Here is a 22952-nt window from a genome sequence, read left to right as displayed (position 1 = left end):
AAGAAGGGCAGCCGTTACACTGCATCTTTTGCACTGATATAGACAGAATATTAAACGTGCTATACTGCTGACCTGGTCTTATTTTTACTGAAAACTTGCACCTGGAAATGGGCCATACTCTCCAGATTACAGGCTACCTACATTAGAATGGCATTGCCTGGGAGCTAAACTGCCCTTCCTCTTGCTTCTTGCCCCACCGTCAGGATGATCCATGCAATATAGGGAGATTATTGCCTCGGCCAATCCTATTCAGGATTTACCTAGTTGCTGTTTGGGGGGATTTTTTTTTCTCAACGGCCACAGCATAATCCTGCCATAGACCTGAATCCTTGGGGTGATGAACTACACTGTACTGGGCCTACAGAGAAGCAGCATGGCATAGTGGATAGAGCACGGGCCTGGGAGTCAGAAGGTCATGGGTTCTAATCACAGCTGTGTGACCTTGGGCAAGTCACTTCCTTCATCTGGGCCTCAGTTACCTCATCTGGAACTTGAGGATTGAGACTGTGAGCCCCACGTGGGACAGGGACCGTGTCCAACCCAATCCACCCTAGAGTTTAGTACAGTGCCTGGCACATAGTCTTAACAGATACCACAATCAATATTATTATTTCGCCCCATATGAAGCAAGAAACTGGGGGTGTTTTCCCTAGTGTAGCGATTAGTTAGAAAAAAAAAAATCAAAAAAAGGAACAACACCCAAAGTGATCATTTCTGCTTCCATTCAGTCTTTCCTTTCCCTTCTATCCTGGAGTCAGAGAAACCCTTAAAAGGGATGCAGCTACAACTGTGAATGGTCAAAAAAAATTCTGCAAAGAACCCGAATCCCGGCTCTGCCACTTGTCAGCTGTATGACTGTGAGCAAGTCACTTAACTTCTCTGGGCCTCAGTTACCTCATCTGTAAAATGGGGTAATTCACATGGAACAACCTGATGACCCTGTATCTACCCCAGCGCTTAGAACCGTGCTCTGCACATAGTAAGCGCTTAGCAAATACCAACATTATTATTATTACTCTGTAGTTGCATCATTTTATTACCTCTTTTAAGACTTTACTCTTATCACCATATTAGCAGAGGGTATTTCAGAGCAGTGATCTGTAAAAGAATGCTTTCCACAGAATATTTATAATTTCCCTCGGACCAGTCCATTTCTACCGTGTCCTTTTCTATAAAGCACTGTAACTCCTTGGTTGTCACCGTGGCAAACAGGGCTCAGATTGACCCCATTTTATCTACGGCTGAGCTTCCATTATCACTCATCCCCTTCAACTTCCTCACCTCTCCTTCTTCCAGGTAGATAGATCCCAATCGCAAGAAGATGAAGTGCATTTCGGCAGCATCCGTCACAAAACTGACAGTTCTCTCATAGCATGCTTTGGCCTCATTGTGATTTCCACTCAGGTAATGTAGATGTCCTTTCACTCCCCAGACATTTGGGTTCTGAGAAAACAAAAATAACACTGTTATATTAAGTGAATTTGCTCAAGGGAAAGTTTGAAGAGAATGAAACATTTTAATTCATGATAAAAAATGAAACTAATGATCACTTACACAATGACATGTTTATGCTTTTAAAAGAGTTGTTAGTTTGGAGTGTCGGGCATTCGGTTGCAATTTTAGATGACAATTTTTTTCTTTTTTGTGGTATTTGTTAGGCGCTTGCTCTGTGCCAGGCACCGTGCTAAGCGCTGGGGTAGATACAAGCTAATCGGGTTGGACACAGTTTCTGTCCCACATAAGACACACGGTCTTAATCCCAATTTTACACATGAGGAAACTGAGGCATAGAGAAGTGACTTGCCCAAGGTCACACAGTAGATAAGTACAGCGTGGCTCAGTGGAAAGAGCCTGGGCTTCGGAGTCAGAGGTCACGGGTTCGACTCCCGGCTCTGCCACTTGTCAGCTGTGTGGCTGTGGGCAAGTCACTTAACTTCTCTGTGCCTCAGTTACCTCATCTGTAAAATGGGGATTAACTGTGAGCCTCACGTGGGACGACCTGATTACCCTGTATCTCCCCCAGCGCTTAGAACAGTGCTCTGCACATAGTAAGTGCTTAATAAATACCAATATAATTATAATTATTATTATTAAGTGGCAAATCCAGTTTTAGAACTCAGGTCCACCTGACTCCCAGGCCCATACTGTAGCCACTAGACTATGCTGCTTCTGTGGCCTTTCCTTTCATTTTCACCTCACATTCTCCAAAGCCAATTTGTCTTCTCATCTGAATGAGAAGAGTAAAAGTGGAATGAACCTAAGGAAGCAGGAAAAAGACCCCTCACTATCTACCCCTCCCAGCTTCATTGCCTGTAAAGAACAGTCTGGACTCTGATAACCAATGAGGTGCTGTGCGATAAACCATCAATGGGTTAAGAAACCTAATACAGTCCTCTAGACTGCAAGCTCACTGTAGGCAGGGAAAGTGTCCATCAGTTCTGTTGTACTGTACTTTCCCAACAGCTTAGAACAGTGCTGTGCACATAGTTAGTGCTCAATAAATACCACTGATGCACTGACTGATTGTTTAGAAAAGGGAGGCAGCATGGGGTTTCCTTCATCTGCTAAATGGGAACTGCGAGCCCCATGTGGGATAAGGTCTGTTTCCCATCTGGTAATTGGAGAAGCAGCGTGGCTCAGTGCAAAGAGCCCAGGCTTGGGAGGCAGAGATCGTGGGTTCTACTCCCGGCTCCGCCACTTGTCAGCTGTGTGACTTTGGGCAAGTCACTTCACTTCTCTGTGCCTGTCACCTCAACTGTAAAATGGGGATTAAGACTGTGAGCCCCACGTGGGACAATCTGATTACCCTGTATCTACCCCAGTGCTTAGAACAGTGCTTGGAACACAGTAAGCACTCAACAAATACCATCATTTTGGAGAAGCAACATGGTGTAGTGGATAGAGCACGGGCCTGGGAGTCAGAAGGTCATGGGTTCTAATCCTGGCTCCGCCACTTGTCTGCTGTGTGACCTTGGACAAGTCACTTCCTTCTTCTGGGCCTCAGTTACCTCATCTGGAACATAGGGACTGAGACTTTGAGCCCCACGTGGGACAACCTGATGACCCTGTATCTACCCCAGAGCTTAGAACAGTGCTTGGCACATAGTAAGTGCTTAACAAATATCATCATTATTATTATTATTAATTTCATATCTACTCCAACACTTAGCACATAGTAAGTCTTAACCAATACCACTATAATCATTACTTTTATTAAGAATAAATATAAGGAAGGAGTTCTACACTCCAATGTTCAGTGCAGGACTTTCTAACATCAGAAATTCATCTATAGCCTGAGATCACCATCTTCCGCAAACAATGCTATTCCCATTTCTTTGCCTCTACCTCCCTTGACCAAAACACCGGCTACCTTAGAAAGAATCATTACCAGATAATCCAGGTGAACAGCTGCGTCAAGACACGGTTCTGCTTTGGAGAAATCCTTATTAAGAAGGTGTATTTGGGCCAGCACCAGGTAGTATTCACAGCTAGGACCTCCTTGAGGGCACAGCAACTCATGTGCCAGTACTCTGTGCACAAACTGCAAGCAAATCAGGCACAAAAATTCAAATGCCACATAGGATATGGCCAAATACCAGTCCTACTGGTCAAGATCTTGGAAATGAAGAACAGTGAGGATTTTACTACATGTAGCAAGCCTATTGGGAATTTTCAATACATTGGAGAACACTATAATTGTCAGATATCTGTACAGCTGCAAGAAACCTTATGGCCATTTCAAACACGGGCAAAGTTTGCCTTTCCAAGACCCAGTGTAATCAGAAAGAGGCTGGTGACTCGATTCTCTCAGTTATTAGCAATAATTTGACATAACTTTCCCCAAACGAGTATTTATCCTCTCTGCTTCATGGGTGATACCGGAATCCCCCTCGGGTCTGTCAGACTGTATGATTTCACTATGTGAATTGTCAGACATTGTAAGGGAATTAAAGAACATTGGGCCAACACCACTAGCTATTTTGGATACAAGGTGCTGCGATATTGGAAGAAATCACTTGTATACATGCACACAGGGCTAGACGCTAAGGGTCCTTCAGTGTGAGTTTGCCTTAACGGAGGATTTTGCAAGAACCCAAGCCTCAAACCCGTGGCTTGAGAGCAGGGATCACATCTACTACATCTATCGTAATCTCCCAAACACCTTAGTGTAGTGTTCTATATTGACTAAGTGCTCGATAAATACTACTGATGGATTCTAGAAGAGAACTGAGTGTACGTTAATACCAACCTAGAATCACATTGTTATCCCTATTTTTAACTTCTGTGAGTTCAGTCAAACTGATCAGTAGACAGACTCATTCGGACTCATTCAGATTTTCTGAAACCACTAGGCCCTTCACGGTGTCTGTTTTATGTAAATAAGCAACATCCTGATATTTCTGCCTGTGGGACAGAAGCTGGCAATTTTCATGACTATAATGCAGGGAAGAAGCCATTCTTATTATAAGAAATAATTCACTGAAAATCTCAAGGCGACTGCCTTCTCTGAGATGCTGCACTGACCTGCACAGCATTGGCATGCATCAAAAAGCGTATAGTCTCCATGAAGATGGTATGGGGGGGTTGTAAGAGTCCCGAAAAAGGCATTGGGGTCAGAAGAGCTGAAGAAACTTGAATTCTTGTTTCTGCTGAAAACATACGAAAGGAGAAAAAAATCAGTGAAAAAGGAGAAGACCTGTTGCTCCAAAACTAGAAAATTTAGAGGCGAGAAAGAGCTCCCAAGACCTAGAAGGAAACAGATGGATCTATAGCCTGCAGAATCATAGGGTCAGGACTCTGATATGGATGGAAGGATGGAGGGAAGAAAGAATGGCAGAGAGGAATAAGGGTCTCAGATTTTACAACAAAAAGGGAAAAAAATGTATCATTCTTGAGGGGGGCAAAAAAGAAATAAAGGAAAATTTCAGGGTGTATGTGATAAAAGCAGGAAAGACTATAAAGGCGCTTTTCTTCACTTTTAAATTAAATTAACCCTTCTCAGACTACTGCTATTAGCCTTTCATATCCTTTTCAAGGAATTGTTCTAGTCTCAGAGCCCAGAACCCTGCAAATCTTTTTTCCCACCTCTAAAACTCAGGACAAATTCTTGTCCTGTGGGCCAGGCAGCAGGCAGGCCCTTATCTGTTGGCTTTTATTAGACAAGCATGATCAAGTATTTTACTTGAAATAAAAAACCTCCTAGGTGATTTAAGAATAGAATTCTCTTCCCAAGACCTGTTTAGTCCCCAGAGTCTGCCTGCTTGTCAGAGTATCTGCTGGCTACTCCTAGATCTTGGATCTCACCTAGAATTGGTGTTATTCCCCACCACACACACACACAATTTCAATTAAAAATTCCATTTCTACTTGAACACTTCTGATCATTTGTCCAAAGTCTCTGGTCCCCCCTACTGACTTACAGACTATGGAGTCTCTCTGGGTAGCCATGCTGGTAGGTGAATTCACAAGCTTTACGCCTGAATTGGATATATATGGTTGTTCCCTTTTTCCTTCCTTTTCAAAATTCTCTTTGATTGAACGATTCTGGAGCTGTTTGTTAGCTTCCTGAAACGCCATTTCCATTCGGATGTCATTTTCCTGAATTTCATAGAACAAACCTAGAAGAGAGAGCCAGAATGGTACAGATCTTTCCAACCCTCTACTGCAGAGTCGCTTACTTTCCTTGGGACTCCCTTTCTTACCAAGACTCAGCAAAAACAATGGAATGCGATCAAAGGTGCGAAACAAAGAGGACCTTGGAAATGGGAACAGTGCAATAGGGAGCTACACAGTCAATCAATCAACCGATCATATTTATTGAGCACCTGTGTGCGGAGCACTGTAAGCCCATCAAAGGGCAAGGACTCTCTATCTGTTACCGATTTGTACATTCCAAGCACTTAGTACAGTGCTCTGCACATAGTAAGCGCTCAATAAATATTATTGAATGAATGAATGAATGAAGAAGCATTTTGGAGAATGTAGTGTAACAGAGTTGGCGGACATGTTCCCTGCCCACAATGAGCTTGAGGTAATACAGACATTAATATAAATAAATGAATTACGGCTGTGTGCATAAGTGCTGTGGGGCTGAGGGAGGGGTGAATAAAGGGTGCAATTTCAAGTGCCAAGGGGACAGAGAAGGGAGTGGGAGAAGAGGAAATGATGACAACGAACCTAACAGAGTCCAGGCCACAACACTGGTTGGCTCCAAGCACGTAGCATCTTCAAAAAATATCTCTGCCTCTTCATAATGTTCCATCATGACAGCCAAAACTCCACAAAGCAATATACTGAGGGAGACACCGTCAAGATCAACTCAACAAGGAGCAGTGAAAAGCTCATCTAGAAATGACTACCACCTTCTTTCCGCTCTGATCTGTACCTCTGCAAGTGGGTATGATTCAGGGAGACGGCCTCACGAAAACACTCCTGTGCTTTGACAGTATCATCAACCAGGAGGCAGAATGCACCGTAGTCCAGCCAGTGCTCCAGGTTGTTGCGGTCACGAGACAGTCTCTAGGAAAAAGACGGTATTTGTAAATTCAGGGTTCCCGCTTTAGTCTGGTAGTATTAGAAGTAATAGAGATAGCAGCATTTATTGCTCACCCTTTCAGGGTCGTGCACTGAACTAGGTGCTTGGGAAGCTGAGAATAACAAAAAGACATGTTCCCTGACCACAGGAAGCTTACACTCTAATGAGGGAGACAAACATAAAAATATTTACAACTACGATCGTCATAATAAATAATGCGAACACATATGTACCTGAGTGCTAAGGAGTATGCTTCCAGTGCCATGGTTAACCTAAGCTTACAATCTTCCAAACCTAAAGGGTGTATTTGGTAGAGTATGTATGTGCTGTGTACTCGTGGCTCAGTGGAAAGAGGACGGGCTTGGGAGTCAGAGGTCATGGGTTTGAATCCCAGATCTGCCACTTGTCAGCTGTGTGACTGTGGGCAAGTCACGTCTCTGTGCCTGAGTTCCCTCATCTGCAAAATGGGGATTAAGACTGTGAGCCTCATGTGGGACAACCTGATTACCCTGTATCTCCCCTAGCGCTTAGAACAGTGCTCTGCACATAGTAAGCACTTAACAAATACCAACATTATTATTTCAATCAATTCGGATTAATCCAACGCTTACTGTGGCAGAGTGCTTGGGAGAGCACAGCATAACAGAGTCGGTAGACACGTTCCCTGCCCACAGTGAATTCTTCCACAATCACAAGAAGAGTGCAAAATAATCGACAGATCTCAAAATATACCTTATAATGGGAATAATCAGTAGTACCGCTTAGTTTTCATTGGTTATGCTTGAACCTACATTGATTTAAAAGGCACGGGGAGCAACAAAAATTCAAAAGAAATGGTGGTAGAAAGAAACCAACATGTAATACTTTTACAAAAATGTGAGTTCCCTTATGTACAGTTCATGTGCAAGGAGGAAAAAAATAAGCCTATACATAAAAGTGATGGAAATCAATCAGTCCTATTTATTGAGCGCTTACGGTGTGCAGAGCACTGTACTCAGTGCTTGGGAGAGTCCATTATAACAGAGTTGGTAGACGCGTTCCCTACTGACAATGAGCTTACAGTCTAGAGGGGATGGGAAATACAGTAATGAATGAGCATTACATGGGACAGAAACTGTGTCCCATCTGCATGTTAGTTAACCCAGTCATTAGTACAATGCTTGACACATAGTTAGCACTTGATAAATACCATAAGAACAAATATTATTATTAATAATAAAAAGCATAGAAATAATTCAACTTGTTGAGAGAGCCTCAGAATTCTGATCAAATAGAAAACCGGAGTGAAGCAGGAAGGTGTCTATTTGTGCCACTGTGTGGGCAAAAGAATAGACTCTTGTCTTCGAGCCCTGAAAAAGAAATCCATCTAAAATCCAAACTGAAGGGAAGGATCTTTGTCAAGGTGACGGATTAAATCTAGTGAGCACTCCCTGGCTATACACATTCACACACACACCTAGATAACTAAGAGATGAAGCAATACAGCCTCATACTCTTAAAAATCTATGTATTCAACATTTGAATAGAATAAATTAAATAGAATCACTCCTCTGGTGATGCCAGTGGCCTAAGGTCCATGATTTATTTATAATTAAACCATGTAGCTGGTTGTGAGGAGAAAAAAAGGGGAAACTCAACTACCTCTTGATAGTAGGTTGCTGCCAGAGCAAAGTCCTCATTGACTTCCGCTTCATATGCAAATAGCCGGAGCTGTTCAGAGCTTGTGAAAGTGGCTAGGACAGGCCCAGGACTGTCTTGTGGCATAGTCTGTTCAGAGACAAAGTGTAGAACAAAATCCACCTACGTAAGTTATAAGAGGGTCCATATTCCGATGTGATCTTGGGTCATAAGGGACTGTGGACAGACAGGGCCCTAAGGGCCCTTACTAGCTAGTGGGTGGGTGATTGGATTTCAGAAGAAGATATGACTGTCATAACTGTACCATGAAAGCCTAGGTCAGAGAAAGTTCTGAGGATTTAGTGGTGGTCCAAACTGTCAAATGATGTTAAGGATCGGCATGGAGAAATGTCCTTTTGTTTTGGTGAAAGTGATTTTGACAATATCTGTGGAATGGGGAGAATGGAAGCCAGACTGAAGAGGATCCTGAGAGTTGGCTAAGAGGAAATGCATGCATTAGAGGTACCCTTCCAGCTGTAAGAATATGAAAGAGAAAGGGAGGAGGGAATTGGCTATTACAGGAGGATAATGATGGTTTCTTGAAAACTGGTGGAAACTGGGCTTATTTGTTATGCAGAGAGGAGAGAAAGTGGAGAAAAAGTAAAGATTAGATTGAAAGGGAGGTGAGAAAGGCAGCGAATAATTGTAGTGGGTGAGAAAGAAAAGTCAAGATTCATTCCCAGATGAAAGTAGTAGTTAAGAGTGGAAGAAATACTTCTGATGTGTGTCTCTGTGGGTAGAAGTAATTAGGAGTTTAATTACTGAGTGTTTACCTGATTTAAGATTATATGCATCTGCTCTACCAGAAACACATACAGCTCACTGAGAAATGCTTGTAACTGTTCTTGGCTGTCAAATGCAGTTGTCTTCAGGTACTTTTCTCTCACAATCTTCACCACAGCACGCTGCAGAAAGCATAGGATATCTGTCAAAACATCCTTCAGCATACTTTGGCCAGGCAAAAGGTCTTACTTAAACTTCTATCCAGTGTACCATCTCACTATTATCTCAAAGGGCATTTCAATTCTCCCCATTGGTTGTTATATTCTTAGCCACTGATTTTCACTGACAAGTGGATGTTTGTAAGCAATTAAGTTCAGTTACACCTTAACTGTGAAGCTTCCAAGATACTACCCACTTTCTTTATTCTCTTTTTTTTTTCTTTGACTAGCAGGGAAATTAAGGGATTACATCCAGGAGGGAGAGGACTGAAGGCATCACGTCCTCATGCATCTGGCTTCAGCTACTTCTCGTGTGCCTTCGCGTAAACCCTGACTCTTCCGTGTTTCACTATCTTCCCCCGTCTGATGTGTCACAACTCACAGCCTATCCCTACCTCTATCACCATAACGCTTCACCCTATTGGTTTTAAAAATCTCTTTTTGGATATGTCTCCTCTTCCCTAGAGAGATTCTTTATTACGTTATTATTTTCCACTCAGATATGAACAGAGACTAAAAATGACAATATTATTTAGCTAGGGAGTGTTAAATATCACTTAAAAATGACATTTCAGCACAGTGCAATTAATAATTGTTATTCTGTCAGATTCTGCTCTCTTTTCTGAAGAGCACTAGTTTCACAGAATACAAAGATGCACTAAGGAAAACAAGAAAGTGGCCCCCTCCTAGATATTCTTTTAGGAAAGTCATTCTTACGATTTTTATGGTATTTATTAAGATTTTACTATGTGCTAGGTACTGTACTAAGCACTGGGATAGATAAAAGCTAAATCAGGTTGGACACAGTCATGACCCACGTGCGGCTCACAGGCTTAATCCCCATTTTACAGATGAGGTAACTGAGGCACAGAGAAGTGAAGTGATTTGCCCAAGGTCAAGGAGCAGACAAATGGAAGAGCAGGGATGATGCATATATTAACTAGAAACACTTTTGTTTTCTTGTTTTCTCATCACAAGCCTTGATATGAAGAAAAGTTGAGGCAGGGGTGTCAATGTAGTTTGAATACTGCCTTTTACCCGGGAAGTCTGAGCTTTTCCCCATTCCTCATCCCAGCAATACTTGATGGATCAACATGGGTCATGTCCCTTGCTGACTCAATAGTTGGGTCATTTGTTGGGGGAGGGGGAAGAGAGGGAGAGAGAGATGGGAAACCAGGATTCTTTTGGGGGGAGGATGGTTATTTATTATTTCTATAGCTTAAGCTCCAAATTTACCTCAACATGGTGCAAATACATGTCCATTTAAATGGACGTGAAGAATGTGGCTGAGGCCAGATGATGGGGGCTAGTCTATCATTTTTTTTTAACATCATCATTCTGAATAATGTATTAAATACCCTTTAAAATACAAATACTGTACAGCCATTGCTGCCAGAACATGAAGTTTCAGAGAATGATTTGAATATAATGCAAAGCAGGAATAGGAAAACACAGTGCCATAATATGGCCGTGGATTGGTTTTTTTTAATAATACAGTAGTCCTTTGGCATTCATGGATTTTTTTGTTCACAGTTTCATCTATTTGCAGTTGTCTGTACCTATAATCCCAGGTATGGCAGCAAGCCGTGGACCTAACCCACACCCACTCCCACTCTGAGAACCTGCTGTCTCTTTGGTGGCCAACAGCCTTAGCTCTGCCTCTTCAGTGGCTTCCTGACTGACTCCCCCATCTAGTCCTTTAAAACTTCCTCATCTAAATGCCATTTCACCATTTAGTGCTTTAAGACCTCCCCATCTAGAGCTTTAAGACCAGCTGTATGGGATTTCTAACCAATGTGTGTGTGTACATATATATATATATATATAAACACATATAATAACGTTGGTATTTGTTAAGTGCTTACTATGTGCAGAGCACTGTTCTAAGCACTGGGGTGGATACAGGGTAATCAGGTTGCCCCACATGAGGCTCACAGTCTTCATCCACATTTTACAGATGAGGTAACTGAGGCACAGAGAAGTTAAGTGACTTGCCCACAGTCACACAGCTGACAAGTGGCAGAGCCGGGAGTCGAACCCATGACCTCTGACTCCGAAGCCCGTGCTCTTTCCACTGAGCCATGCTGCTTCTTTATATATACATATATATGTATATATGTATATATATATATTCAATAGTATTTATTGAGCGCTTACTATGTGCAGAGCACTGTACTAAGCGCTTGGAATGAACAAGTTGGCAACAGATACAGTCCCTGCCGTTTGACGGGCTTACGGTCTAATCGGGGAAGACGGACAGACGAGAACAATGGCGATAAATAGAGTCGAGGGGAAGAACATCTCGTAAAAACAATGTCAACTAAATAGAATCGAGGCGATGTACATTTCATTAACAAAATTAATAGGGTAATGAAAATATATACAGTTGAGCGGACGAGTACAGTGCTGAGGGGATGGGAAGGGAGAGGGGGAGGAGCAGAGGGAAAGGGGGAAAAAGAGGGTTTAGCTGCGGAGAGGTGAAGGGGGGGTGGTAGAGGGAGTAGAGGGAGAAGAGGAGCTCAGTCTGGGAAGGCCTCTTGGAGGAGGTGAGTTTTAAGTAGGGTTTTGAAGAGGGGAAGAGAATCAGTTTGGCGGAGGTGAGGAGGGAGGGCGTGGCCCGGGGGTCGACAGCGGGATAGGGGAGACCGAGGGACGGTGAGGAGGTGGGCGGCGGAGGAGCAGAGCGTGCGGGGTGGGCGGTAGAAAGAGAGAAGGGAGGAGAGGTAGGAAGGGGCAAGGTGATGGAGAGCCTCGAAGCCTAGAGTGAGGAGTTTTTGTTTGGAGCGGAGGTCGATAGGCAACCACGGGAGTTGTTTAAGAAGGGGAGTGACAGGCCCAGATCGTTTCTGCAGGAAGATGAGCCGGGCAGCGGAGTGAAGAATAGACTGGAGCGGGGCGAGAGAGGAGGAAGGGAGGTCAGAGAGAAGGCTGACCCAGTAGTCTAGCCGGGATATAACGAGAGCCCATAGCAGTAAGGTAGCCGTTTGGGTGGAGAGGAAAGGGCGGATCTTGGCGATGTATATGTGTATATATATATATATATATATATATATATATATATATATATCTTTCCTTTTCATTTTCAAAGGTGATGCTTCAGATGTTAAGGTCTTGTCCATGCTTTAGGGTATCACCGAGAAACTTACTTGGGACTGACACAGTTTTCTACATTGTATACAAATAATATATCCTTGTTTGACCTAATGGCTGTCCCGCATCAGGCTTGTCTCTTGATGTAGCTTGCCGGAATGCTAGTTTTACAAGTTTGTTTTAGGGAAAATCACAGGATTTCTCAGCCACAGTGTTAGCAGTAACTCATTAGCATTACAGAGGGAACAGATTCCATCAATCAATCAATGCTATCTATTGAGCACTTGCTATGTGCAGAGCACTGTACTAGGCACTTGGGAGAGTACAGTACAACAGAGTTGATAGGCACATTCCCTGCCTACATTCTACAGTCTAGCTTAGGGTCTAGAGGACTGTATTAGGTCCCTTATCTCATTGATGGTTTTGCACATAATTGGCTATTACAGTCAAGAATGAGCTTTACATTCAATGAAGCTGGGAGAGGGCTTTTTCCTGCTTTCTTAGGTTCACTCCACTTCTGTTCTTCCCATTCAGATGAGAAGACAAATTGGCTTTGAATTAGTGCACAACCCGTTCCCTCCCCTTTGCCATTTTTTACAGGAAAATGGACTTGAACTATTTGGAATTGGTTCTCAGTGCCATTCTAATGAACTAGACAGGTGTCAGAGAAAGTGTCTGCGAATGGAAACTGCTTGAAATAAGCTTTCGGAATCTTTCTGTTTTCCATGACCTTCTTGAATTTTACTCAGAGTGACAGAAACCAAAAACTATTTCAATTTGGAATCATCCTTCCCCTAACCTCCCTTGTACTTTTGGAATGACAATTGACACAACATAATTTTTGGCTACATGAGGCTTTTACAGAAAAGCAACTGTCCTGCTTTAGGATTGCCTTTGCTGGGCTAACTCCCCAGATGGGTAGAACAGACAAATTTTAGGAAAATGCCAACATCTGAAAAAGGCCATTTCTGGCCCACACCAAAATCAACATAGGTGGTAGCAAATCTTACCCCTTCACCTGGGTAAGGATTTGGGCTGCAATGAATTATCAAGCCCAGGCAGCTGCAGGGGGTCGTGGCACCAACCGCGAAGGAAGAGAAAAAGTAAATCCCGAAGTGTTTGGTTTAGTGTTCTGCACACAGTAAGTGCTCCATAAATACCACTGATTTCTTTTCTTCTCTATATTTTCCTTTCTTCCTCTGCTCACCTTCCCTGTTTTCTTTTATCAATCATATTTATTGAGTGCTTACTGTGTGCTTAGGCGCTTGGGAGAGTCCAATCTAACAGAGTTGGTAGACATGCTCCCTGCCCACAGTGAGCTTACAGTCTAGAGTCCTTTCCTTTCTTCCTCTTGTCTTTCCCTCCTTCGCACCATTCCCTTTCTCCTTCTCTCTTACCTCTTTTTCTCTCATCACCTTACTCGCTTCTCTTCCACTCCCCGGCCTCTCTCTGCCACTCCTCCCACCAGCTTTCTGTTTCCACTTCCATTTTAAACCCTGTCCCTGCCTGGAAGCCTCACCATTACCTTTTCTCTCTGGCGATCAGAGATCTCATTACTCTTATACAAGGCATTCAGGAAAACTAGTCAGACCCATTTATATCATCAAATAATTTAAAATCTAAAGGAGAAAACAGAAAAAATATAATTCTCAAAATAGTGAATAAGTTTACAAGAATACAGGAAAATATCTACTTGTGAAGAAACCTCCAAAAAGGATAAAGTAGAAAAACCAGTTCTTCCCAGCTGAACACAAAAGTTCTGCTGGATCAAGGTCTCAGAGATTTATTTGCCCTTCCCACTCCCTGCAACTGGAGGCATGATTTTCTCCTTCCAGGAAATGATAAGAGGGTCATAGTCTAAGGTACCCAGATTCTGATCACTTTGAATATTTTTACTTTGCTTTTCTAGAAGCTTTTCTTGTCAAAGTTATATAACTCTATAAGATTTAGACAGTGAATCCCTTGCGGAACAGGGACTGTGTCCAACCTAATTGTCTTGTACCTACCCCAGTGCTTAGACCTATGTTTGATTCAGAAGAAGCACTTAACAAAAAAAAGAAGAAAAATAAGGCTGGACCTGAGCCTGGATACCTCAGAGATTTGGGGATCTGGGTGAGGGAAGGTTCCATTCCATTAAGGGCTAGGTTTGCAAGCAACCCTCTTAAACATATGGGAGGAATCAAGTTCCACTCCATGGTTACTCCCCCTGAGGTGCCCCAACTTCCGACAGTGTACTAAGGTGGACCAATTTCCTTTAGTGCATGGAAAGGTGAACTATCTATTATATAGATAGGGGAACACTCGAGGAACTGAGGGAAGCATGACACAGGATTAGAACTCAGAGCTCCTCACTCCCAATTTCATTAAACAGTGCTTGGCACATAGTAAGTGCTTAACAAATACCATAGTTATTAATATTATTATTATTATTAGCAAACTAGCAGTCTGCGTACTGAGCGGGCTTCGAGTCCTTTGCAGGAGATCTGCTGCCCTTCTGCATTTTTATTTGAGAGAAGCTGTTTGAGAAAAGGGAACACTGAGGTAATTGAGAAATAACCAGACAACCAAAGCCTAGTGGAAAGAGTCTGGGGCTGGGAGTCGGAAGACCTGGGTTTTAATCCCCGCTCTGTCTCTTACCTGCTGTGTGACCCTGGGCAAGTCACTTCACTTCTCTGGGTTTCAGTTTCCTCATCTGTAAAATGGGGATTCAATATCCATTCTCCCTCTTACTTAGACTGTGAGCCCCATGTGGGGCAGGGACCGTGTCTGACCTGACTAACTTGTATCTACCTCAGCACTTAGAACAGTGCTTGACACAGAGTAAGTGATTAACACACACCAACATTATTATTATTGTTTTTAAAATTATTATTATTATTATTACTATTACTCGCTTTACCTTGAGTTGTTCTTTGAAAGCAAAATATTTTCCAGAGCTGTTGAGTTCATAGTTGAGCTGGCACTTCTGCTCTTCCAGACTTTGGCTATCCACCCCAATTCCTGCAGCCACATCTTTCCCAAAGAGCTTATAATACTCATCTAAGACTGCCCCGGCAATGCTGATGATCTGAAGGTGATAGTCACTCACAGCCTAAAAGAGAGAAAATTGATTAAACGTGGAATCAAATAACATTTAAGGCTCAAAGAGCTTACAACCTCAGAAGCCAGAAATGATCTTTTTCACGTAGGGACTTCTGTGATTTGATATATGAGCCAAACTGGTCCCCAAGCCTGTAAAACTGCAACTTGGACCCCATGCGGTTGAGGGAAAACTAAATTAGTCTTGCACCTACAGAAAGGAAAGTAACAGACTGAAAATTTTTCAGCTCACCATTTCCTACTCCCTGTGAAACCACCACCCAATAGACACTCGTTTCCTTCTGTTCATTCCACATTCCCTGGTTTAACCTCACTCCCATAAGGAACTTCTGTAAGCATTGTGGAAAAGAAAAAACATGGTGGGAGGAAATGAAACCTAAGCGCTTAGTACAGTGCTCTGCACACAGTAAGCACTCAATAAATACGATTGAATGAATACGATTGAATGAATGAGACCTGCATCATTATGTGAGATTGTGATACGCATCAAATACAAATGGATTGAGTCACCTGAACCATTCTATTCAACACCCAAACAAGTCCAAGCAATACAGAACAAATTAAATAAAATAAAAAATAAATGTTATTTGTTAAGCGCTTACTATGTGCGGAGCACTGTTCTAAGCACTGGGGTAGATACAGGGTAAGCAGGTTGTCCCACGTGAGGCTCAGAGTCTTAATCCCCATTTTACAGATGAGGTAACTGAGGCACAGAGAAGTTAAGTGACTTGCCCACAGTCACACAGCTGACGAGTGGCAGAGCCGGGATTCAAACCATGACCTCTGACTCCCAAGCCCGGCTCTTTCCACTGAATCACGTCTTGAAATATAAAACAAAATATAATCAGGACTGTTGAGATATAGAGAGGGGGAAGCAAGGTGGTATGGGAATGGAGAATAAATTGCTAACAAAGTAAACCTATCTTCCCTAGACTGTAAGCTTGTTGTGGGCAGGGAATGTGTCTGTTTATTTTTGTATTACACTTTCCCAAGTGCTTAGTACAGTGCTCTGCACACAGTAAGCGCTCAGTAAATATGATTGAATTGAATTAAATTAAGAGTCAAAGACCAGCAACTGATGCAGAAACTTTAATTGGTGCTGACAAAACAAGACCTGCCTTTTTGTGATAGACCAAGGCCAGCTACTGCTGACGTAATTTGTCCAGAGCAGTGCTGGTTGTAGTAAAGGAGCCCTGAGGGGCACCCCTGCTTCTCTTTATGACATGGCACCACATCACTACCCTTTGGTTAATAGCCAGTTACTAATGGTGTCTAATTTGGGACCTGCCTTCTGAGCACCTCCTGTCCTGCGAGTTAATGGAGGCCGTGGAGGAATCATTTCCTTAACTCTGTAAAAGAAAGAGGAGAAGCGTTGTTCAGTTATTATCACTATCATTATTATTATTATGGCATTTGTTAAGCGCTTACTATATGGCAGACACTATACTAAGGGCTGGGGTGGATACAGCAAATTGGGTTGAACACAGTCCCTGTCCCATGTGGGGCTCACAGTCGCAATCTCCATTTTACAGACGAGGGAACTGAGGCACAGAGAAGTAAAGTGACTTGCCCCAGGTCACACAGTCAATAAGCGGTGGATACGGGATTAGAACCCATGACCTTCTGACTCACAGGCCTGTGCTCTATCCGCTCTGCCGCCCTGTACATTTCTGATATTTGTCACGGAAACATTCTTAGGAAGGGAATGACAGAAAATGTTACTAATTAGAGGGAATTTAAGAAAAGTAACATATGTTTAGTGACAATGCTGCAAAAACCTCCTTGCTGAATGTGTGGAGTACTGAGCTATGTTTCCTTCTCCTTTATCAGCCTTTCTTGTTGAGACAGCTTTCTTGAAAAAGTATCTGGTAAAGGACTATGTGAGGTTGAACTGAAGCTATTTTAACATTCTCAATCAGTCCTACTACCAAGCCACTGAAATCCATGTTAGCTACATATTCTGAAGTAAACAAGTTGTTTCTTAAGAAAAACACGCTCTTTGTACATTTTAATTGTTCAATTTTCACACCTTCCTCTCCTGTAGCCTTGTTTCTTCAGAGTAACCCTCGGATTATCAAAAACACATTCCTGCCTGCAGTTTTTTACTTATTTTACCAGAGAAGATTTTAAATCACAGTTTAGTGCAAGGTATCTTAAAGTGAAGCAGGAAAGACCAACACAAAATACTTTACAAAAAGGACAAAGCAGAATGGAAAGACAAATACAATTGAATGAATTGAATGAATAAAAGAATGAAATGTATGGATGGGCAGGAAACATGTCTAACAACTGTGTTGTATGGTACTCTCCCACGTGCTTAGTACAGTGTTCTGCACACAGTGAGTGCTCAATAAATACCACTCATTGACTGATTGCATTAAACTGTACGCAAGTGTTCATGAACAGAAATGCTACAGATGATTGTGCCAAAGTGTGGAGGTGATGCAGAGATACTGAGTGATGGTTGGGAGGATACTTTTTTATGGCATTTGTTATGCACTGAACTATGGGCCAGGCACTGTTCTAAGTGCTGGCGTAGATAAAATTAATCAGGGTGAACCCAGTCCATGCCAAACATGTGGCTCACCGCCTTCATCCCCATTTTACAGATGAGGTAACTGAGGCACAGAGAAATTAAGTGACTTGCCCAAGTAACACAGCAGACAAGTGGCGGAGCTGGGATTAGAATCCAGGTCCTGCTGACTCCCAGGCCCCTGCTTTATCCACTAGGCAACATTGCTTTGTGACTGATATGACTGAGAAGACAAAAATTCAATCGGGAAAGACCTCCTAGAATAGGTGGGAGTTCAGAAGGGCTTTGAGGACTGGAAGAACTATGGCCTGAAGATTTGAAGGGAGAGGGAGTTGCAGGCAGGAGGAAGCAAGTGGTGAACACCTTTCCCAGTACAATAAAGATTAAAATAATAATCCTAAGGGTAGATACATTATATTGCATATTATAAAATTTCTTGTATGTAAAATTCTAATTTTTAAATTCCAAAAACAGTGGCTAACATTGCCCTACACAGTATTTTTACATCACTCAGTTTAAATGTGCTTCAAAGAATAAGTTCACTTTTTTTAAATGGTATTTATTAAGCACTCACTATATTAAGTGCTGGGGTGGATACAAGATAACCAAGCCTGTATTCTTTCCACTAGGCCACGCTGCTTCTAAAAGATTTGAGTGGCTCCGCCTCTTGTCAGTTGTGTGAACTTGGGCAAGTCACTTAATTTCTCTGTGCCTCAGTTACCTCATCTGTAAAATCCCATGTGGGATATGGACTGGATCCAACCTGCTTACCTTGTATCTACCCCAGAGCTTAGAACAGTGCCTGGTACATTATAAGCACTTAAATACCATAAAATAAAAAAAAAATTGCCTAGAAATCACAATAGATGATTTGGGATTAGAACTTGGATTTAATGCTTACTGTGTGCAAAACACTGTACTAAGCGCATGGGACAGTACAATGCAACATAGTTGCATTGAACACAGAACTTAGAACCCGGTTGGTAGACATGCCCCTTGCCCACAAGGAGCTTACAGGCAAGAGGGGGAATTTCCAACTTGGACTCAATGCAGCTGCTTCCAATGTCCCGCATCGTTTAAAAATACCATTCACTGTACTCACCGGCTAGCAAGCTCCTCCGGCATTCGTTTTGGTACCAAGGCTTTATCCAGTTCTATCTCCAACATGAGGAATGTCCCCGCTTCTACGTATTGCTGTGAAGAAAAATTTCTCTCAACATTACTCATTTCAGGAAACCACTGATAGAGTAAACACTAGTAAAGTGTTTTAAGTTTCCCCTGCTGCTCCTTCTGAACCTTACTGATATAGAAATATGGATTTTTTTTTTGGTTTCAGATTATATTCTAACAGGGTAGCAGCATGGCCTGGTAGACTGAACCCAGGCCTAGCAATCAGAAGGACCTGGGTTCTAATCCCAGCTCCACCACTTGTCTGCTGTGTGACCCTGGGCAAGTCACTACACTTCTCTGGGTCAGAGTTTCCTCATCTGTAAAATGGGGATTAGGACTGTGAGCCTCATGTGGGACATGGACGGTGTTCAACCTGATTACCTTCCATCTACCCCAGTGCTTGGCACAGTGCCTGGCACACAGTAAGCACTTAACAAATACCATTAAAAGAAAGTTTAAAGCCAATTTGTAATCCCAGTAAATAAAGGGCAGCCCAGTCATTACTATGAGAAGCAGAATAAGACACCGAATCGATCTTTTAGAAAGATACCCCTTCTTTTGCACTAAAATACTATTTTTTTGCAGTCCTAATTATGCAGATTTTCAATTTCAGTATTTCCAAAGGATGCACGGCTAGTTCTGAAGGATTTATGATCATATCCTGCTGTTGGTCCTGTGGAAAGAGCACTGCTGTGGAAATCACGAGACTCGAGTCTTAGTCCCAGCTCCACAAGTAGGGAAATACCTGCTGAGTCGTAAGGCAGACAGGTTCAGAGGGAATCCTGAAAAATAGTCGGCTAACAAGGGTAGTAAAGAGCACCGCAATTACTGAGGCAACGATGGGCTGAAATATAGTGCTGCAGCACATAAACAGTGCTATCCTGTTTCTGAAAATAGGTTCTGAATGCAAAAAAACCGTCTTAATAATAATAATGCGCTTAATAATAATAATAATAATAATAATAATAATGTTGGTATTTGTTAAGTGCTTACTACGTGCCGAGCACTGTTCTAAGCGCTGGGGTAGACACAGGGGAATCGGGTTGTCCCAAAGGGGCTCACAGTCTTAATCCCCATTTTACAAATGAGGTAACTGAGGCACCGAGAAGTTAAGTGACTTCCCCAAAGCTGACAAGTGGCTGAGTCAGAATTCGAACCCATGACCTCTGACTCCAAAGCCCGTGCTCTTTCCACTGAGCCACGCTGCTTCTCTTTCACAGTATGCTGCAGCCCTGATGGACCACTTATTTGGTGCACTCTTTTCCCCAACGTGAACTCGACTGGCAGAGGTGAGAGGGTACAAGGTGCCCTGAGAGAACCACTATCATTAAAATCAATTACTCCACACAGATTTCCGTCCCAGGGTCTCAAGATCGAGGCTGATCCGTCACCCATCCTTCATAATCCAGGCTCTGAAACTCTCTGTGATGAAGGGTAGTAATGCACCAACAATGAGAATTTACAGAATGAACTGTGACCTGTCTTTTCGACGCTTTAAAACCTTAGTACCTGCCCTTCCTGATTCTGGATCACAAGGGGTTCGGCTTCCAGTGGGGTGTCTGAATTCTGAGATTTGATGGTAGAATTCTGCTAGGAAAAATAGGACAAGAACAAATAAAAGTCCGATATAATAATGTTGGTATTTGTTAAGTGCTTACTACGTGCAGAGCACTGTTCTAAGCGCTGGGATAGATACAGGGGAATGGGGTTGTCCCACGTGAGGCTCACAGTCTTCATCCCCATTTTACAGATGAGGGAAGAGGCACAGAGAAGTGAAGTGACTTGTCCACAGTCACACAGCTGACAAGGAGCAGAGTCGGGATCTTCACGTGCTTAGTACAGTGCTCTGCACAAAGTAAACGTGCAGTGTGGCCTATTGGATAGAGCATGGTCTTGGGAGTTAGAAGACCTAGATCTAGCCCCAGCCCCTCCACTTGTCTGCTGTGTGACCTTGGGTGAGTCATTTAACTTAATAATGTTGGTATTTGTTAAGCGCTTACTATGTGCCGAGCACTGTTCTAAGCACTGGGGGAGATACAGGGACATCAGGTTGTCCCACGTGAGGCTTATAGTTAATCCCCATTTTACAGATGAGGTCACTGAGACCCAGAGAAGTTAAGTGACTTGCCCACAGTCACCCAGCTGACAAGTGGCAGAGCCGGGAGTCGAACCCATGACCTCTGACTCCGAAGCCCATGCTCTTTCCACTGAGCCATGCTGCTGTGCCTCAGTGACCTCATCTGTAAAATGGGGATTAAGACAGTGGGACCTGGACTGTGTCCAACCTGATTATCTTGTATCTACCCCAGTGCTTAGTACAGTGCTTAGCACATAGTAAGTGCTTAACAAATACCATAAAAAATACCATTGATTAATTGCTCCATTCATTCACGCTTTCGAGGTCGATTATAGTCCTTGCAGTAGTATGGGGGTAGTTTAAACTGTTTCACATAGTTGACCGTAAATCAAAATCAATAGTATTTATCGAGAGAGTATTTATTGGGTAGAGAACACCGTATTAAGCAATTGGGACAATACAGTAGAGTTAAAAGAGTTAGAAGAGATCAGCGTTACCCTCAAGGAGATTGCAATCTTTCAGTAGAGAGACCCAAAATAAATTACAGATAGGAGAAAGATGGGAAGGATGGGTACGAGGATGAGCAGGTGTTTATAAATAGAGTACGTAAATTGACATGCAAAGACGTGCTGGGGTGGCTGGGAGTGCTTAAGTGTGGAGGTAGCACAAAAGTGATGAGCTCATAGTTGAGAGAAGAGAAATTAATCGGGGAAGGGCTCCTGGGAAATGGGATTCAAGAAGGGCTTTAACGACAGGAAGAACTGTGGTTTGGCCGATTCGAAGCTGGAGGGAGTTCCAGGTAGGAGAAAGGACAAGAGCAGGGGGTTGGAGGAGAGATGAGAATGAGATAGTGCGTTACCTTGAGAGAAATGAAGAGTGCAAGTTCGGATGTAATGGAAACCGAGTGGGAAAGTAAGAGGGAGAGAGCGGACGTCGTCCCTTGAAGTCACTGGTCAGGACTCAATGAGTGAATGAAAGAATGAATCTCTACTCGTTGCAGAGAGGAATGGGGAACCACCGGAGGTTTGTGAAGAGTTGGTCTAAAATAACATTTTAGAAAAACGATCTGGATAGTGGAATGAAGTACATACAGGAGAGGGGAGAGACCGGGGGCGGGGAGACTGGTGATAACAGTTGTTTTATTACGTTGGGAAAGTGTGGGAGAAGCTTATACTGCAACATCTCCCCTACAGCTCATGCCGGAAGTTCTTGGAAATTTCAAAGAGGTGAATGGGTTTTGAGGACTGAATTCCTTGCAATGGGGAGATTCCTGACACACTCACCTTCCTTACATTGTCTCTTTCTTTGGTTCCTCTTTCATCCTTTTGGTTCTTAGTAAGAACCGATTTAGCTTGCAAGGAATTTCCGCCCATGGCTCCCAACCTGCTGTTTAGATTTGCCTGGTGCGCCGCATCACGGAAAACACTGAACAACCACTTTGTCTGAAAAAGAGAGGCAAAAATTGGCTTACTTTCATTTTCTGTGATTCCCTCATTCGAGTGTCACCGTGAGTGGACCAGCTCCCTGATTGAGGGGATTCCCAAAGCCAGTCCGATTCCATCAGAATGTTTCAGAATGAGGCCCCAAACAGACTAACCTGGAGTTGCCCTACGGAACGCACTGACAAAAGTGCATCGGTGGCCCTCTGGGTTCGGGGGCAGGGTCTGAGGAGAACAAATTGGTTCGGGGTTTCCCTCAGAGTTTTGGATCACACTATTCGACAGCCTAGGCTAATCTAGAGACCCTAGATTGAGCTGGTTTCCAGAGTCTAGTCAGTCAGTCAATCATATTTACTGAGTGCTTACTGTGTGCAGAGCATTGTACTAAGCA

At 43.0% G+C, this 22952-nt stretch overlaps 1 protein-coding gene across 5 annotated transcripts in view; it reads right to left on the bottom strand.

Moving 5' to 3' along the window:
* Positions 1–22952, bottom strand: part of CFAP70 (cilia and flagella associated protein 70) — a 58590-nt gene that overhangs the window by 5883 nt on the left and 29755 nt on the right. For 3 of the 5 annotated variants that reach the window (XM_029061020.2, XM_039911572.1, XM_029061022.2), the window contains exons 11-23: positions 22406–22564; positions 20555–20635; positions 18978–19069; positions 16631–16691; positions 15143–15334; positions 8986–9117; positions 8177–8302; positions 6386–6519; positions 6178–6293; positions 5421–5618; positions 4525–4649; positions 3389–3541; positions 1282–1443 (exon numbers count right to left, since the gene is read on the bottom strand). In XM_029061020.2, the coding sequence (XP_028916853.1) occupies positions 1282–1443; positions 3389–3541; positions 4525–4649; positions 5421–5618; positions 6178–6293; positions 6386–6519; positions 8177–8302; positions 8986–9117; positions 15143–15334; positions 16631–16691; positions 18978–19069; positions 20555–20635; positions 22406–22564 (1731 nt within the window). The remainder of the gene's footprint in view (positions 1–1281; positions 1444–3388; positions 3542–4524; positions 4650–5420; positions 5619–6177; positions 6294–6385; positions 6520–8176; positions 8303–8985; positions 9118–15142; positions 15335–16630; positions 16692–18977; positions 19070–20554; positions 20636–22405; positions 22565–22952) is intronic. The other 2 variants (XM_029061023.2, XM_039911573.1) reach the window with 2 other exon arrangements.

The sequence above is a fragment of the Ornithorhynchus anatinus genome, chromosome 3 (genome assembly GCF_004115215.2).
Source record: "Ornithorhynchus anatinus isolate Pmale09 chromosome 3, mOrnAna1.pri.v4, whole genome shotgun sequence".
Classification (NCBI taxonomy): domain Eukaryota; kingdom Metazoa; phylum Chordata; class Mammalia; order Monotremata; family Ornithorhynchidae; genus Ornithorhynchus; species Ornithorhynchus anatinus.
This window is presented reverse-complemented; position numbering and strand designations above follow the sequence as displayed.